Genomic DNA, 19,430 nt, shown 5'->3' on the forward strand with positions numbered 1-19,430 from the left:
GAGATGCAAGTAAATTATTTTACAATGTGGGATTTTATTGTTTAAAATCTGATACGGATTTAACCTAAAAACAGGATTTTAGGCTTTATCTAAGGTGATAGCGGTTCTTTTTATTGTTAGAATAACTCAATCCGGAGTTCCCGTCATGACTCAGTGGTTAACGAATCCAACCAGGAACCATGAGGTTGCAGGTTCGATCTCTGGCCTTGCTTAGTGGGTTAGGGATCCGGCGTTGCTGTGAGCTGTTGTGTGGGTTGCAGACGAGGCTCAGATCTGGTGTTGCTGTAGCTCTGGCGTAGGCCGGTGGCTACAGCTCCGATTCGACCCCTAGCCTGGGAACCTCCATATGCCACGGGAGCGGCCCTAGAAAAGGCAAAAAAAGACAAAAAATAATAATAATAACTCAATCCTATTACTAAAATCTAGGGGGAAAGTAATAAAATAATAAAGGTACAACTTCTGATTTAAAAAAAAAGTTCCCCTGGAAGATAGCTGTTAACAAGCGTTCAATCAAGAAAACTTCTCAGCTTACTTTATTTTATTTTATTTTTCTTTCTGCCAAATAACGCTTCATAGATCAGAAAAGCGTTTGCTAGGAAGGATGTGTCCACAGTTCAGCAAGCAATTATTCCACATTCCTCAGCCACAGACCTGCAAAATGATTATTGAGAGGAAAATTCATGCTCTTGAAATCCTTCAAGATTCAAGGTTAAAAAGAATATGGGTTACATTTCATTTAAAATCAGCTGTTTAACTTTTTTCTGGAGCAAAAAAAGTGGGCAGAGGCAGCTAGAACAGTTTTTAACAGAATTAAACAAAAAACCAAAACATTATGTTACATTAAAAAGAACCCCCCCTTTCCTGGGAATTTTTAAACATTTTACTGAAATTATGTTACCTAGATATGGGCATGACTATTCAGAGTTGCTGCTAATTTAAGTGAAATCTTATCTTAAGACAGTGTTCCTGTCAGGGCAGCACCACATCGGAGCCATTACCGTCAACACACGGGTCCATCACCCTCCTGTGCATGAACCCTCTGCAGACCATCTTAAAAGCTTCCATTGGGTCCCCCTTTACTGTGCTTCAAGGTCAACAGCTCCCCAGTGTCCCAGCCATCCAGCACTTCTTCAGGGAGAACAAGTGGGAGACATGCCAGTTAATGATTAATCAGGTGGAAAAAGTGTCTTCATCAAAAATTGAATGTAATTTGTAGAAAGCACTTCTTTCCCATTCAGAGCTCCTGATACCAGCTCTCATAAACCCATCAAGCATCCATTTAGCCTTTTACTGTTAAAGAGAAAGGAAATTTTTTTAAGCAAATGATGTCCACTCAGAGCTCATTCCCCCCATGGAATGTGTTTTATGCTCCTTGTACTTTTCCTTTTTGTCTCCAAGAGCCCAACCTAGACCCACAGAAAGACTTATATGCTTGCCTCCTTTCACAGAGTGATTTGCTTCTTTCTTCTTTCTGGGTAACATATGTCACTAACAAGTAAATGGCGCTGATTGACAAGTGGAGCAATAGAAAGAAAGGTTTTGATCAAAATGCTTACATCACTTGTTCCATGAAAGCATAATTTATGTGGCAACATTTTTAGTTAATGAAATGAATGTTGTCAAGATCCAGATAAAATGGCTGGTGTTCATGTGCCCATAAATATTTTTTAGAACCCTGTGAAAAAATCCCAAGTTATTTTTCAAACTTTAGGCCCATATTTGAGGACTGATAAACTGATCTCTGCTTAAGCATCAAATGTTAGTATGTTTTATTGGCTTCTTCCAGTTAGGACAGATTGATACTTGAGAATATAGTCCGACTTATGTTCTTAAAACTACAGGCTAAGTCTCTAGGCATCCTAAGATTCAGAAGATAAAACATTTGAAAATCAAATTGCTAATTCCCAAACAGAATCAAACTATCGGATTGCTCTTAGTCACACTTCTTAAAAATATGATTTGATTGTGCATTGAATTTTTAAGTTTTAAAAATCATCCTTTACTTTAGTGGAAAAAAACACAAAATTATTTCATTTTTGTTTAGTTTTATCTCGTATCACCTTAAACAAATCATTACTTCCATGAAAATACAGCAAATATGATCACCCTCCAACAATCAGATAGTGTGTCTAGTGTCAATAAAATAGCCTCCCGAGGTAAATTCTGCTTATTTCCATTTTCCATGTCTTCCTATGTTGAAAAGCACTCTTAATTCTCAGTGATGCTCACTGCAGTGTCAGTGCAAGGCAGATGAAGTCATTGCTGCAGCATCATTTGCACGTTTCAGAACCATCTGTCAGCCATCAGTCCCTTGCTTTGGAAGTCACACTCCTTCCTCTGCAGATCTGTGGTAGTGTATTTTTGGTTTCAGGAATTAATCCCCTCTGACTTGTGTAAGAGTATGTCTCCCCACCATGGGAGCTCATCAAGCACAGGGACAGAACTGTCTTTATTTCCCCTAGGGCCTTTAGTAGTACCAGGCACAGAGTAAATGTGCATGAAAATTTTTCAAATTGAATTCCCTTTCCAAGGAATCAGTGCATTAAAATCAGTCATTCAAGGTTCTAGCTGCATCAGGCTTTTCCCATCTTTTGTTAAAAGGACCCCTAAAGACATCAGGTCAGACACATGGTCAGATATGCAGCCTGAGACAGAGTCTACCTGGTCCATTCACTTACATAACTGAAGAATCCCCTCTTTGGTTCTTTATGGGCATGATGCTCTCGCCTTGTTGTTTTGAGGGTTAAGTAGGGCAGTGAATATCAGCTTCTTAGCACTGTTTTTAGTGTATAAGGTGGGACCAACAAGTATTAGATGTTATCTTAAAAAAAAAACCTTAAAACCACAGTTACCAAAAGCTGACAGTGAGCAGTGGAGAAGACTGATCTGTGGATAGTTAGCTGCTTATTAGGTGTAGGCCAGTTCAAATGGGTTGTGCTAAATGTAGTTTCCCAGAGTAATAGATTTAAACTGTGAAAGGAGTACTTGCTATATTTCATAACGGATACCCAAATTTATTTTATGCCATCATCACCCGGGGTTATGATCATGCAGAATTGTGGGCTTTTTTAACTCTTTGTACCATAATTATCTAATTTCACCATATATTTGGTAGATGTTAAACTTATAGATGATAGAGAATTCAAATTCTTAACTTTAGTGCTTCAAAATTAGCCACCATTAAAACCTAATTATTGGTTAAGTGGGTCTGTGTTAGTGGACATTGAAAGATCGAAAAAATTGGAGATATTTGTCCAAATTAAAATTGGAACATGTAGCTCATATATTTTAAATGAACATGTGTGCTTCTGTAGTAATAATTTTATTATCGTCAAGTTACAGGATAGAGTTTTAATTATGACCTTTATATCAGTAGAAGCCATGTATTTGGGATTAAAAACCTACTGCTTTAACTAGTCTAGTTAAAGACTTGGCTTGATACATTCTGGGCTCCAACTTTTATAAAAACCAGAGAACACTTCTAATAACACTTTTCTAATTTCATGGTTCAATGCACAGTCAGTAAAGATTTAAATAATTCAAAAAGAAAGCCTATTCTCTTTCTTTATTAGAAGTTTGAGTCAGGCAAATTCTTTGACATTTAATAGGTTTTTAACCCTTTTAATAACTTTTTATAATGAAATTTATTGGCATTTGTTTTAAAAAAAGGGTTATTATATTAGCGTGAATAGCAGTCAGTAGTTTTATGATTGGTTTTGAGACCTTGACCTTATATGACTCAAAGATTATAAAAGCATAAATGAGTGAGTAATGTTAATATTAACTAAATTAGGTATACCCAGAAATATAGGGACTGTATATAACTACATTCGTACCATTATCTAACATGCTATAAAATTTTGGCAGACAAATATTTGAATCTTTTAATTGTTTTAAAGGAGCTTAAGGTCACTTACCAAGTCAGACACTTTAAAGGAACTAAAAGACATTGTAATTTTCCTAGCCTGATTTTACCAAGTTATTAATATTATACTCAATAGGAGAGGATTTCCAGCCTTTTCCTATCTTGGTTTCATGCTATTTTAATGTTTTATAATATATTATTAAAAGGATTTTTGGAAGATTTCCATAACATACTAATTTAAAATTGTGCTTTTCTTCAAGTCCCCAATAAGTTGGAAACCTACAAATATTCTTCATAGGGAAGCTATCTGGGCCAAGCAGAATGTAAGGTTTTAATTTTGCTTCTTGAGATGTACTTTTAAGTAAGGGAATGTCATGTGTATCTAATGATTTAAGAGCCTCTAGATGATCCTAAATATCACTTTTCTGAACTGACATTAAGAAGTCAGTCTTCCACTTGATGTCTCCAATTTTACTAGCATCCCATTAACATTCCAGTGGAAAGTATAGAATCCGTTAAATTTTCAGGTTTAAACATAGTATAAAAAACCATTTCAGTGGGCTTGTGATACTGTAAATATACAGAGCAAGTTTTCTCAGGTAAACCACAACTCCCATAGGCATGTCCAGTAGCGTTTCCCAGTTTTCTTATCACCTATCCTTCCAATCCGTCCTTTTTGTTTCAACACACACAGTCCTTTGAAAGAATTCTGAAAATAAGGCACATTATTCAGTCCCTTCTCTGAGAACATCAAAGCGGAGGAAATGTGAATTAGCATGTTTGAATACACGTTATATAAGATTATAGCCCCATGAACAAAGCACTGCCTACACTTTGTAGTGCAGATGTGAAAACATGATCTATACAAATAAAGGGCTTCACTGATTCTAATCACACATAGCCCCTAAACAGACTCATAGCCTCCTATTACCAGAGGTGAACAAGTTTGTAAGAACCAGTCATTCAGGTGTTTGGGGGACCAGAGGGTGGACCAGATGGTCCTCCTAAACCCTTAAAGGTAAGGCAGAAATTTCAGTTCATGAGCCTTCCTCTCCTGCCATTATTGGGAATTACGAGAGATACTCCTTGTCGATTAAGAGTCAAGCTGGCCTGTTGTACATTTGCATGTTTCCCTTAGTTGCCCTGAATAGAGGAACCCATTCAAGAGCTGCCTGAAGCGCAGTCAAAGCCTGGCAATACTGAAATGATGATAGTTTAACAATAGCAGCAAGACACAAATAGTGTTGGCATGAAGCAGTCAAACCCGAGTGCCTCAATCTGGGTTTAAAAACATCTTTCCAGCTGTGCAGTTAGAAGGCATCACTCTACCCCATAACCTCCTGGCCATGATCATGATCCACAGAGGAGGTTACTTGTACAGAGTTTGGGGAGAAAATGGTATGAACTGCAGTATATTTTCATCCATTCAGATTTTTTGAAGCTTGTATCTACCAATTAGCCTATTAGCCTTGATCAGGAACCTATTAAAATCTGGGTTATAAGTTCAGCCTTTATCTGCACTATTTCCTTTCTCACAGTGACCCCCTGTGTTGTGTGACATGAGCTGCCCAGCTTATCCGAGGGAAGGTCTCCACGGAAGCAAGCTTTTTGCCAGAAAGCTTGGTCACGACAATGTCAGTGACTCACCATGACCTAGAACTAGTCAGGGAAAGTGACCCAAGGTTGATAACAAAAGCTAAACCTCAGCCTCTTCCACAAAAGGTACTGCATATGCACAACAACCACAAAATAAGTTTATGTTTGGCAAAGGAGCTTCTCAGTTTTTATTCGAGGTACTCTTTACAATTGCACTTGAAAGCAAGGATTTTAGGTCAGGGACATTTCTCTCCCATTGGTCTCTTCAAAACTTGCCATTATCCATCAAGCTACATCTAACACTTATTTATCTATTGTCTGTTTCCCCTGCCAGAAAGTGAGCTGCATAAGGGAGGGACTTCAGCGTGCTTGCTCACTGCTGTTTACCTGGTACCGAAAGCAATGCCTGGCGCAGAAAAAACACTCAGTAAATATTTGTTGTTGAAAAATTGTTATCCACCTATTTTCAGAGGTGGAAAATGAAAGGAAGACAACTCAGTAGAATCAGAGCTGGTCTGATGATGTCACAAGCAGGGTTCCCTCCACCATAGCCCACAGCCTCCAACCTAGAAACAGAGATCAAATAAAATGATGTAGAATTGCTTTTCCAGTTTATAAAAATGAATCCAGATGCATACACTTGGGCAACTAAGATGTTTCTTTCTGGATCCAGAGAATGTAGCAGAAAATAGTTCTAACAAGGAGGGTCAGGACCTGGCAAGGACATTGAGGACATTCAGAGGTTGGGGTCCTCCCTCCCTTGGTGGCTTTCTATCTTCAACATTTCATCTTTGGTTCATCCCTGAGAGAGCAGACAGAAACTTAACTAATTAAAATATAATTTTTGAAGTTAATTAAAACTTTGAAATGATGTTAGCCAGTATAATTTTTAGCCATGATGTTTAAAACTTTCAATGACATTTTCCTCCAACATATCAAATCTCTTGAGTAATAAAGGCCCCAATTCATGGAAGAGGCTACAAGGAGGAGTAGACTCCAGCTTGAGGGAGGAAGATGGGCAGGTGGTTAATGGCAGTTCATGGGGGCATGAGTGTTTGGTTTTTGAGGTGGTTTTAGTCTTCCGAATGGTAGTCCTAGAGAGCACTATGTCTGGCCATTTGGCAAATAAATATCTAATGAATTGTTCTCCAGAGTTCTTGCTTTGTTGTAATAATTAGCTTTATGATAACAGTCTTTTCTAATCTACAAGTATTCCATTTTAGTGCATGGTAAACCCTGTTTGTTCATATTGTCTTTGGAAAAAAAGTAGACTCCAAATGTTAAATTCAAAAACAGTTTTGTTTTTGAAACTTCAGAGTTGCCATCAAGTTTTTTGATCAAATATTAAATATAAAATACATTTTCATAAAAATATCTAACCTTTCTCTCAAACTGTATGTTTTCTAATTGTTAAAAATATAGCATGTGCTCTGCATGTGTATTTTCCAGATTTCTCCTCTTTTGACATTAAATATCAGTCTTCAAAGTCAAATGTCTAATAGGGAAAAATGTTCAGTTTTACTTAAAATACACATTTTTAGGTAATAAATAGATCACACAAAGAGATCACATAGAAATGATTTATTTAATGTGTTTGGACAACATAATTTAGCTCTCTCGGAAATTCATTTAGGAAAATAATAAATAAAATTTGATTATTAAATTTATCCATGCATTTGTTCGGGTATATACATTTACATATTAATTGAATCCCTGCCAAAAATATGTAATCAAATTGGGGACTTAAATAATATCAACATTTACATTCTTCTCATAGCCTCTTAGAGTTATTATTCCTAAGAAAAATGGAGCTGCTTAGCCTTCCTGGCCTGATTAATCATGCAAGGCTGGTGGAGTACCAAGAGCAAGGCTCAAGTTTTTCTTCAGATGCCAAGGACGGTGTGTGTTTGATAGTGTGTATGAAAGGGGCCGAGAGTAGGCACTTGTCACAGCCTATGCCAGCAGGGTCTCTGCATAGCCCTGGGAAAAGCACTCCACAGCAAAGGGTGTCAAATGCTGACAGACAGGGGTAAATGGAAGGGCTTCAGAGATTCCTCACGTTCTCTTGTTCCTGCTGCAACTGGCAAATGTCCAGGCCTCGCCTGCAAAGCCCACAGAAAGCAGCAGCTGGTAAGCCACATTAGCAAATAAGGCCTCGGGGCTCCCCGTGTTCCAGGCTCTGTTCACCAACTGCTATTCACTCAAACAGCTGGATCAGAGCAGAGAGAGCCAAGACATCGTTAGAGTTTTATGTGTACAACTGTTTTGATATGGATTGTCTGCTAGAGGCAGCGATAATGATAGCTTTCAAGGCTGGCATGTTGGACTGATATTTGAAAGAAGAAAACAGACTCTGAAGGATTGTGAAACACACACAATTTTAAATGCTGAGATGCAGGCCTTCATTTGTTCTGTGCCATTCGAGTGTACGATTTTAATGCCCTTTAGTAACTAATACAACTAACATTGTTCCAAGGGTGGTTTTTTGTTGTTGTTGTTGTTGGTTTATTTTTTTTTTTTTTTTTTTTTTGGTATTAGCTATACCAAAATGTTACTCATTTTTAAAAATGATACGCCACAGGTGCAGCCCTAAAAAGGCAAAAAAAAACAAAAGAAAAAAATCAAACATTTTGCCTGAAGTTTGCCGCTTGAGCTCTGTTCTCAGCCTGATGTCTTAGGCTGTAGGTCCTGGGCCAGGGGAGAAAGAAACATGGTATTAGCATCAGGCTGTGGATTACAAGGCAGGTCCGGAGGGAGAACATATGATATCTGCTTTGGTTTCCTAACTGATTTTAACTGAGCTTTTGCTTTCTGTTAATGGAAAAAAGAACTCAATTGAAATCTTCTCTTCATCATCATAATCCTACTCCATTACTTTAATTGACATTTTTTTAGCTGCCGTAATTAAATAACAATATTAGTGCTGAACGACAATCTGTAAAGTTTAAGGAAACCATTCTGGTTTTCAATAAAGTTAAATCTAGCACCCATTTTGAATGGATTGAGTTTCCCCAATGGGGAGATAAATATTAAGAGCCATTCAAAACTAAAATGTCAACAACATGCAGGACTTTTAGCCAAGAAGAAAACAAAGTTCACTGGGCTTGAAATAAACAAAATAAGACACACACACACATTAGAAAGTGCCTTGAGAAGTCCGTCATGGTTCAGCAGGTAACGAACCCGAGTAGGATCCATGAGGATGTGGGTTCGATCCCTGGCCTTGCTCAGTGGGTTAAGGATCCAGTATTGCCATGAGCTGTGGTGTAGGCTGCAGATGCAGCTCAGATACCATGTTGTGTAGGCCAGCAGCTATAGCTCTGATTCGACCCCTAGCCTGAGAACTTCCATATGGTGCAGGTGTGGCCCTAAAAAGCAAAAAAAAAAGAAAAAAGAAAAAGAAAAAAAAAAAGTGCCTTGAGACATTTGAGTCCTGAGAAGTCAGCAAATAGAGTTCCCAAGAGATCGAGGATTTTGTATTACTATTTATATGAGTCCAGTCATCAATCCTAAATGTACCTGAGCATCTATTCAATGGAATTCAAAACATATGTGTTGAGTACCTACTGTGTGCTAGGATCTGTACTAGACACTAGGGCTACTGTGGTGAACAAAGTGGATCCCATCCCTGCTTTTTTGAGTTTACTATCTGTTAGGGTGTATCAGTCAAGATTAAATTACGCTGCATGTAACAGGAATCTCAGAATGACTAAAAAAGACATTTTCTTCTCTTTCACGTGGAAGACCCTCACAGTAAAGGCCCAAGGTCTGCTGGTTCCATGATAATCAGAAACTTGGGCTTCTTTTTTGTGCCTCCTACATCCTAAGGGTGCTGCCTCATGGTCTAAGACATTTTCCTGAGCTCTCACCACCACACCCACATTTTAGCCCCCAGAAAATAATGAAGTCAGGGGAACTCGTTCTTCAAGGAGATTTCTTGGAAGTACCACACAGTACTTTCACTTATATTTCGTTAGCCAAAATGTGGATGCAGTGGCCATACAGAGCTGCAAAGGAAGGAGACAGTTCCCTCTGTTAGCCAGCTTTTTGGCTACACAGCTGAATACTGGAGGCCTGGCCATTGAGACAAAAGTAAATAGAGTGTTAGGAGTTCCCATCATGGCTCAGCAGTAACGAACCCGACTAGGATTCATGAGGACTCTTGTTCAATCCCTGGCCTTACTCAATGAGTTAAGAATCCAGTGTTGCTGTGAGCTGTGGTGTAGATCACAGACAGAGCTCGGATCCTGCATTGCTGTGGCTGTGGCATAGGCTAGCAGCTGCAGCTCCAGTTCAACCCTTAGCCTGGGAACTTCTGTATGTCACAGGTACAGTCCTAAAAAGACAGGAAAGAAAAAAAAAAGTGCATGAGTATCAGAAGGTATGGCCACTAATGGACACAGACATCTTTCATATTTTCTTTTCATCATGAGACTTTCCTAGAAGTACCCAGGAAAAAATAAAGATCACCAAACTGGTTATTAAAGTCAGTTTGTACTTGTAGTATTCATTTATTCATTTATATACTGACTAGGCAAATATCTTTTTTGAATACTAGGAATACCTAATTTAACTAAAAGAGATCTCAAGAAGGATTGAAAAATGCATTAGTCATGTACAAATCAAGATGACCATCTAAAGTACCTAACACGTATAAGAAATTTAAAAGTGGTGTCGCACAAAGAAAGTATAAGCAGAATGCTTTGGCAGTTCAGAACAAGAAGGTTCTTAAAGTTTTGTAGATGAGCCAACTTTTGAACTTGACTTGAAAACATATTCAGGGGTTGGATATGTAGGAATACGGTAATGGCATTGTGGAATTGTGAAAAGAACACAAGTATGTAAAATAAGTATATTTCTACTTTAATCTTTGTTGATAGAGCGATCTGAGACTATTTAACCTCCACCATCCCCAGTAAGCTTGTGCAAACAGCCATTGCCACAGGGCTGCTGCAAAGGGAATTATAAGGCTCAATAGGTAAGAGTTCTGTGCAAACCACAGATCATGAGCAAAGTATGTTTTTATTTAACTGTTTTTCAAAATTTCAAACAGCAAATGCTCAGAAAGTGAATGCTGAAAGAACAGCATAGACACATGTTCAAGGGAGAGCGACAGAGACAAAGAAAAGCAATTAACTGGGTTTGGTTGAACCATCTAGTGTGTGAAGGACAGTTATAAGGAATAAAGTTTATCTGGAATCTTTCGTGATGTGAAGTTTTGTCGTCTTTGGCTCATGAAGATTAGTATTACATTACTCTTCAGGGTGGATGTGAAGACATTCTTTTTAGTTCAGTAGCTCCTGCAAGTGGGGAGATAACCAAGGCCTGAAACACGAGAACGGCATGGGAGTGAGAGGAAGGGCAGATGAAGGGGTATTTCAGAGTAGACCCAGTGGAACTCACAGGAGTTTGATGGAAAAGGAAAGAACCAAGTAGATAACTAACAAAGACCCACTGTATAGCACAAAGAACTATACTCGTTATCTTGTAGTAACCTATAATGGAAGAGAATATAGAAAAGAATGTATGTATTCATATATATGTATAACTGAATCACCTTACTGTACACCTGAAACTAACACAGCATTGTAAATCAATACATTATATTTCAATAAAAATTTGAAAGGAAAGGAAAGAACCAAAAATTACTACAACATTTTGAGTAGAGGTAACAGAAGACGAAGGTGAGATCAAGAAAAATTGGGCACAATAGTTTTGAGAAAGAAAACTTGGTTCAGTTTTCAGAAAACTTCATGTCCAAGTAGAGATGTCTAGCAGAGTCAGACCCGGAGTTGGGCCAGAGCTATACATTTTCATTTAGAACATTCCCCATTAACAAAAGCATGATGAATCTTAGCTGGATGGAAGAAATCTGACTCAAAAAACAGAATGTTGGAGTTCCCGTTGTGGCACATCGGAAACGTATCTGACTAGGAACCATGAGGTTGTGGGTTTGACCCCTGGACCTCGCTCAGTGGGTTAAGGATCTGGCATTGCCACAAGCTGTGGTGTATGTCGTGGACACGGCTTGCTGTGGCTGTGGTGTGGGCCAGCAGCTGTAGCCCCGATTGGACCCCTAGCCTGGGAACCTCCATATGCCGCGAGGGTGGCCTTAAAAAAATTTTTTTTAAAGAAACACAATGTTGGGAATCATTTAAGGGTAGAAAGTCGTAGGAAGAATAGAAGTCAATGAAGGAGCTGAGAGGAATTAGAACAGCAGTTAACGTAAGTGAATTATTCAGGATAAGTTAAAAATACTGGAAAGCAACGGGAAATAATATTTTGAAAGTTAGAGGTTTGTATTTGACATTAAGACCTGTAGTCAGTCACTATATTTCTAGAAGGAAACCAGTAATCAAAATGTTTGCTTGCTTTCGTGAGCTAACTAATTATTCTTAGTTTTCAGTAATCAGACTCCTTCCAGTTTAATTTGCTCTGTATTATACATTAGACGGTGATTAATACTGAAAGCAAGGTGAAATGGAAAACCTCCTAATTCAGAACTGTCACCATGGGTGTTAAGATCTATTTCTAAGTGTGCTGAGGGCTAAGGAGATGAGTACACACTCTAATTTGTGCTTGCCACCCTCTACACAGGACACTTGTTCTTGGATTCGGTGTTAAAGCTGCTGTCTGCCTGGCCTAACACCATTGGTGACATGATATTTTGAACTAATGATGAGTCTGTTGAGAAAGTGGTACCCTGTTGAATACTTCACTGTCCTTACCCAGATTGAGTCATTACCCGCTTCCTCCATGCCAACCTCCTTCTACTGATATTACCAACATGGAAATACAAATTTTATAACTCAGAGTTGTATCCACAACATTAATTAGCTTGAGAAAACAATCCAAAAGATTACAAGTTGTGGAAAAGATAGGTGCTATGAAGTGAGATTTATAGTCATAAATCTGAGAACTCTGGAGTTCTCTTGTGGCTCAGTGGTTTAAGGATTAGGCATTGTCACTGCAGCAGCCTGGGTTGCTGCTGAGGTGCAGGTTCGATCCCTATCCGGGGAACTCCCACATGCCACAGGCACAGCCAAGAAGAAAAACAGAGGTCATGCACTTGAGTGCTTTATTTGGTGCAGAGTTGGGAGAGGGAGCTGCCCTGTATAGGACAGTCCCCGTTTGCAAGCATCCATCACTCTGTGCCCACACCTGTTCTACATGCTAAGAGTCTAAGAAAAACCACAAGAGGGGAATTCCCATCGTGGTACAGGGGAAATGAATCCAACTAGGAACCAAGAGGTTGCAGGTTTGATCACTGGCCTCACCCAGTGGGTTAAGGATCCAGCGTTGCTGTGAGCTGTGGTGTGGGTCGCAGACGTGACTGGGATCCCAAGTTGCTGTGGCTGTGGTGTAGCAGGCAGCTGTAGTTCTGATTCGACCCCTAACCTGGGAACCTCCATATGCCATGGGCAGGGCCCTAAAAAGCAAAAAGGAAAAGAAAAACCACAAGAGGGCTTCAGGACATTGGGTGGTATGCCTAAAAAGACTTAGTGGCACAACTTTATGGATATCTGTGAAAGCTAGTATTATTTCATAGGGAAGATCAGATAATAAAAGTTATATCAACAGTTAAGCAGGAGCAAAAAATATTTTAGTATATGTGGGTGGAGGCAACATGAATGGGCTAGTTAAAAACCATCAGTTTGGGTAGACGATATTGGACAAGGTGTTTTCGATTATCTTTAATTAACTACAACTCTGTGGGATTTGTAAAATGCTGGATCAGCTGCTTAGTACAGTAGGCAACTATCAACGACTGAATTGCAAGAGGTAGATTTTAACTCTAATGCTGTGGTTTGGGGAAATCATTTAAGCTCTCTGGATCTTATTCATTAGATTATGTATTTATTCAACAGACATTCCAAACCCCTCAGTCTCCTCCTCCATAGACTGGAAACGTGTCCCTAGGGCCTCTGCCGCTTTAACATGTATCACTGAATAGTAATCCCTGCTTAATGAGGAAGGGACTTCATAGAAAGAACTGGGAGCTACTTTTGAAGGACTGGAGGAATACAGTTTAAATTATGGGGAAAAAAGCATTGATTTGAACTCGGAAAGCAATGGGTACAAAAGCATGGACCCAACCAATATATCTTTGGCGAGAGATGTATTGACTAATATGAAGCCTCGTGGTGGAGACAGTAAACCTAATACAGAGAACACAGGCAGACACCTCTTCAGTCACAACTCCAGTTTCAGATGGTCTGACCAGGTTGGTAAAATGACTCCGGAGCATTGGTAGAAATTGATTTTATGACCAGAAAAAAAAAAAAAATCCTATGACTAAGTTACTTAATCGACCTTTACAGTGTTTCCATGTCACAGTAACATTTGCATATGGGTGATTACTAGGCATTCTGACACTCAATGGGATTTTTTTTTTAATGAATCAGAGAAAGATCACATTATAAATTTTAGTTTTTCCATTCCAAAATATAGCTTTAACCATAACTGCCTTCTTTTTTTCCCATTTGTTTCTTTTTCTCTCTTATTTTATAAACCCTCTACCTTCATGAATTCCCCAAGCCCCCCTCAGAGTGAACAAAACTGAGCCACTTCTGTAACACCACAAAATATTCCCCTTTAAGTTTGAAAATGCCAGAGAAACAAGTGAAATCCACCACACTCCTCTTACACAACACATTTGACCTCTAGATACGTTAAGAGCTTCATCCTCCAATGCTTTTAATTCTAATCCTTGCAGAGACGAAATTCATTGCTTGAATTATAAGAGTGAGTCTCATTAAGGCTAAAAAGCAGTGACCCAGATAGCATAATGGATTAATATGGTGACCTTGCAACTTTAGAGCTTTACTTTCAAATCTGACTGTGTAGTCAAACCATTTCAATAGTCAATTAATCAATTGGTTAATACTAGCCTATAAATGTTCTGAGTCAGAACGTTAGTAGTTCATTTGACTAATACTAGCCTATATAGAATTAAACTGAGAACTACAGTATGCTTAACTTTCACAATCTTTCTTAAATGATGAGAATCAAAGAAATAGGGTTTCATGAATTACTGTGAATCTGTAATCACTAATAATTATATAATATTGACACTCTAATAAGCATCAACATTTTAAAACTTATACCATAAATATCTCTTAATGATATGTGTTTGCATTTAGTTAAGAAGGACTGTGAATATAATTAACCAAGCCTTGAGTAATGAAATGTGATGTTGACTGAATCTCAGATTCTATGCTTTTAGTAACAGTACCTTTAGGGTAATATTCTCCCCTAAACAGTTAGGATTTTTCTCCTCTTGGCAGAGAGTAGAAATGTATATAGTTTAGCAGGGCATCCTACAGGATTTGTAAAGTCTAGGGAATTTTTTTTAATGTTTCCAGATACAAGTTTTATAAAAAATTATCCTATCCATTTTTTTGTAGATGCAAGATATACGGAACCCAGAAGGAACTCAGTATAGCTCCCATCCTGCAATGGCAACCATGAGACCAAGGGGCCAGCCTGCAGACATCAGGCAGCAGGCAGGAATGATGCAGCACGGCCAGCTGACCACCATCAACCAGTCCCAGCTAAGCGCTCAGCTGGGCTTGAACATGGCAGGAAGCAGTGTCCCCCACAGCTCACCTTCTCCTCCAGGAAGCAAGTCTGCCACTCCTTCACCATCCAGTTCTGTACACGAAGATGAAGGTGATGAGACCTCTAAGGTATGACTAGGCAACTTTTAGGACCTGCAGGAAATGATGTTGCCTAAAAAAACTATTCTTTGGTACATTCTGTGACCTCTGGTGGGTGCCAGTTTATATCATCCAAATGAGAAGCATTGGTGGGGGACTGAATGGATGGAATCACCTGCTTGATCAGTTACATTCTTAAGGCCCTAACAAGTCCTTTATTTAGTTTATGTTTTCACCTTTTTTTTAGGGCCACACCTGCAGCATATGGAAGTTCCCAGGCTAAGGGTTGAATCAGAGCCACATCTGCAACCTGCACCACAGCTCACAGCAACACTGGATCCTTAACCCACTGACCAAGGCCAGGGATCGAACCAGCATCCTCACAGATACTAATCAGATTAGTTACTGCTGAGCCACAATGGGAACTCCCCTAACAAGTCTCTAAGTGCAGGTGTACAAAGCATAAAAGTTGGTTTCACCCACACAGTATACGGTCTACATGGTGGGTAAGGGAGAATAAATCTTGTAGGACTCAACGTCCAAAATCAAGTTTAATTCACCACTCAGTCAAAAAATTAAGAAGGCAACACCCCAGGGTTGTATTGATGGCCGTGTGTGTGTGTGTATGATCAAGCAGTTCATCCTGAGGATGAAGAAAGGAAGGGTCAGGGATACTAGATGACTCCCTTCTAGAAGCAGAAACCTGGGTATTTCATTTACCTCCCTTTTGTTAATATGGTTGTCTATGTGTGTCACCAGTGGTGCTTCCTTTTTGTTAACCCCATGCCAGTATATCTGTCTATCTGTCTGCATCGTGTTAAGTTATCTGTGTAAAAAGATGGGTCTTAATTGCCCTTAATTTAGAAAATTAGCCGCAAAAGATAGTTCTTTGAAGTATTCAAGGCAGCTCTTTCAAATGACTGCCATAACCAAGTACAGTCTCACTTAAGAACATCAAAATCATCTTCTTATTGCCTTGGTAATCAGTCCAGCATCTTCCAAATTTGTCCCAATGAGGACTCTTGTGCCTGGTTACCATGAAAAACACGGCAGCTACATGTGTACTTCCTCTCCTCTTCTTTTTTATATTTCATTAATGAATTGTCACTTGTGTCAGCCTTTTGTTTTCTTTTCACTTTTGTGAGAATTTTGTTTTGGGGAAACAAAAGGCAGTACCCTGGGATTCTGATCTCTATTGCTAACTTTCCAATATCTAGCTACACTGATTTTTTTTTTAATCCAAATGAATAGTGACACATAGATTTATTTAGCCTGATGACAAAGACAGAGCTGCTATACGGACTATATTTCATTATTTTCAGTATTCTCGATACTCTGGCATTTAGGGTCTTGATCCTGGGAAGACTAGCAGGATAGTTAATTCCTAGAGATAGTGAATGACTCCCCATGAGCACATAACTGATCAGCACCAGCCAGTGCAGAGCCCACACCCCAGTCTTCTCCTTTATGGAGCTCTCACAGACCACGCCAAGACTCCCCCTGCCTTAAATTCCCTCAGGACCAGATATGGACCACTCGGGATCACCTCTATAGGCCAGAGCCCTCTGAAATTGTCCAAACACTGCAGTCATAAGCTCACTCAGCATACCTACCCTGCCTGGCCCGTTCCCTCCCCAGGAAAACCCCAGTAGAGGTGCCAGGCCACTCTCTGCCCACTCCCAGTCTCTGCTCCTTACCACCCTGCATGGCACATGGCAGCCTTCCTGTTTCCAGGTTTGTATGAGTATAAACTTCTTCCTTCAGTCTTTTCCATGTCTGCTGGCTTACCGTCCCCGCTGAACCAAACCCCGGGAGCCATCTGGCACAGCCACACAGTTAGGTAGCAGCATCCTGGCTCATCCCTGCCTTGCAGTCCCTCCCTGTCAGTGAGCCAGCCTCTCAGGAGGGAAAGTGAAAAAGGAGGAGGAGACTGATATTACAGACATTATTTATTGGGATAGTGAAAGCCTAACCTTTAGCTGATCATTTAGAGGGCAAAATACATTTTTAAGAAAATGTGTATTACTCTAACGGTACCACCAGCCAGTGAGTATAAATGTGAACACCAAGAATCTGTGGCCAGTGATTTGGATATCAGATTATGCATGGATAATTCCAGTTAAGTTCCTAAACACAGGTGATATGTACTGTATTGAAAAGGGAAAGATTAATGTTCTACTCATAGTAAAGATCAATTTCTGCATCTGGATTATATCTTTATCAGTATTTATTGCTGACATTTCAGGAAATTAATGAAAAATTAGTAATGTTTTCTGACAGTAAATTTTATGCAAGATTATTTGTACTTACAGTAATATTTTCTGTACTCTTCAACTTACATGAGTACAGACCAAGTAGAAACCAGAAATTCATAGAATTAATATTAACAAGTTCTGCCATTTTCTAATTAATGCATAAGGTCCATATCTTATAATTTTCCTAAGGCATGAATTTGTGTGCTCTGAGTTTCCAGGTATGAAACCTTGCCAGTGGGTATCCTATCCAATCACTCCACATCCATATCCTAAAATAATTTATAGCTCATTATTAGTGATTGTGTAAGCATTGTGTAGTGGAATTTGTCCTCTGTAGTTGTATGTTCTTGAATAAGCTATGTCTGAAGGCTTAGGAATGGATTTCTCAAGAATGCCCTCATTAAAATGGCTTTTGGTCTACACAAACATTCTCAAGTTTATGTTTAGTTAAAGTGCATTTTCCATCTCAACAAAATCCACCCTTCCATTCCAGCTCTACGTGCTGGTCTCTAGCTTCCCTCCAGTTCAAAAGCCTCCTATCCGTGTATTCAGCTTATATTTATTGAATGGCTAAAAAAAATCCTCTGAAAATGTTCAAAGATTTTTCATCCCAGCTAATGACTAAACTGGAATTTTTCCTTCATATATGAGCAGGATTTATGTGGGATGTTGTACTGCAAGAGCTCCAGTGAAACGTAGAGTAGCATTAAGTCAAAGGATCATTTAGATCATTTCCCTAACAAGAGAACTAAAAAAAAGAATATTTAGTCTCACACCTAAAAAAGAAACCTTTAGAAAGGCTTCCCTCTTAACGCTTTGTGCTCTTAAGCAATTGCATATTAATTCCAGTTTATCTAATTGAACAATTAAATGAAATAACTTTGTTTTGACACAGAGAAATATTGTAAATACATCAGTAAAATAAATTATCACCTTATAAACACTCCCCATGGTTCTGATTGCTGTGGAGCTGTGTTGACAGCCTGAAGTCATAAACTAGACATACAGTCAAACATCAAAGAAATATAAACTTGAGTAGCTTGTGGTTCCAAGCCTGTAATCCAGCACGTGTAATGTAGCAGATTCTTTAAGACACTTAAAGTATCTGGCATTACAGCTGTATTTTTTAGCACAGTTTTCCCTTGAAGGAAATTATGGGCTAAGAATCACAGTATATATTTTGCCATCCTGTTACTTTCAACTTTTCTGCTGTAAGTATCCTTAAGTTTTATATGTGTTTCTTGTCTAGTGGTATATAATTAGATAATCTTTCACTTTCAGATAAAACTGATTTATATTCCATGTAAGTACTAAAATATTTGGGTTTATTTCTGCATTTAAGTATGTTGCTTTCTATTTGTCCCACATATGTTCTATGTTTCTTTCTCTTTCTTACCTTCCTAAGATTTTTCTCACTTTTCTCATTCCATTATTTCCTAAGTTAAGACTGGAACTTCTGTACTCTTTCTCTTACTCCTTTCAATTTATTTGGGAAGAGTCATTACTGTTGTTTATTTATAAACATTTAACATTTAAATTACATTTAAACTAAATGTAATTTAATGAACTCAATGAAGTACTATTTTCATTATTTTTACAGTCCTTTAGATTTATTCATATATAAAATATATTTCTTCATCTGATGTCATTTTCCTTATGCCTTTTAAATTTTCTCTCATGATAATCTATTGGGAACATGATTACCTTAAAAAGGGTTTTCACGAGGGAAGTAATACATTAGATTGACGGTGATTCTCTTCTGTCGTTGCAAAGATAATATATTGCTCCACTGAATTCTCGTTCTCATTATTGCTTTTAAGAATTTTACTTCCTTGCTACCTTTCCTTTGAAAGCAGTCTGCCTATATTCTCTGACTAGTTTTGATACCTTCTCTTGCCTTTGGTGTCCTGCAGCTTCACTGTGTAGTATATGGGTTTCTTTCAATTTATCCCAAATGTAAATATTTCTGGTTTTCATCCATTCTGGGAATTTTTCATATATTTCCTTTACCCCCTTCTTCCCCTCTCAGTCTGTAATTCTGACAAGATAAATGCA

General features: G+C 38.6%; 1 protein-coding gene across 4 annotated transcripts in view; it reads left to right on the forward strand.

Moving 5' to 3' along the window:
* The window catches only part of TOX (thymocyte selection associated high mobility group box), a 302,432-nt gene that overhangs the window by 238,453 nt on the left and 44,549 nt on the right, over window positions 1-19,430 (forward strand). For all 4 annotated transcript variants that reach the window (XM_047783873.1, XM_047783876.1, XM_047783874.1 and 1 more), the window contains one exon: window positions 14,869-15,150. In XM_047783873.1, the coding sequence (XP_047639829.1) occupies window positions 14,869-15,150 (282 nt within the window). The remainder of the gene's footprint in view (window positions 1-14,868; window positions 15,151-19,430) is intronic.

This window comes from Phacochoerus africanus, chromosome 6, assembly GCF_016906955.1.
Source record: "Phacochoerus africanus isolate WHEZ1 chromosome 6, ROS_Pafr_v1, whole genome shotgun sequence".
Classification (NCBI taxonomy): domain Eukaryota; kingdom Metazoa; phylum Chordata; class Mammalia; order Artiodactyla; family Suidae; genus Phacochoerus; species Phacochoerus africanus.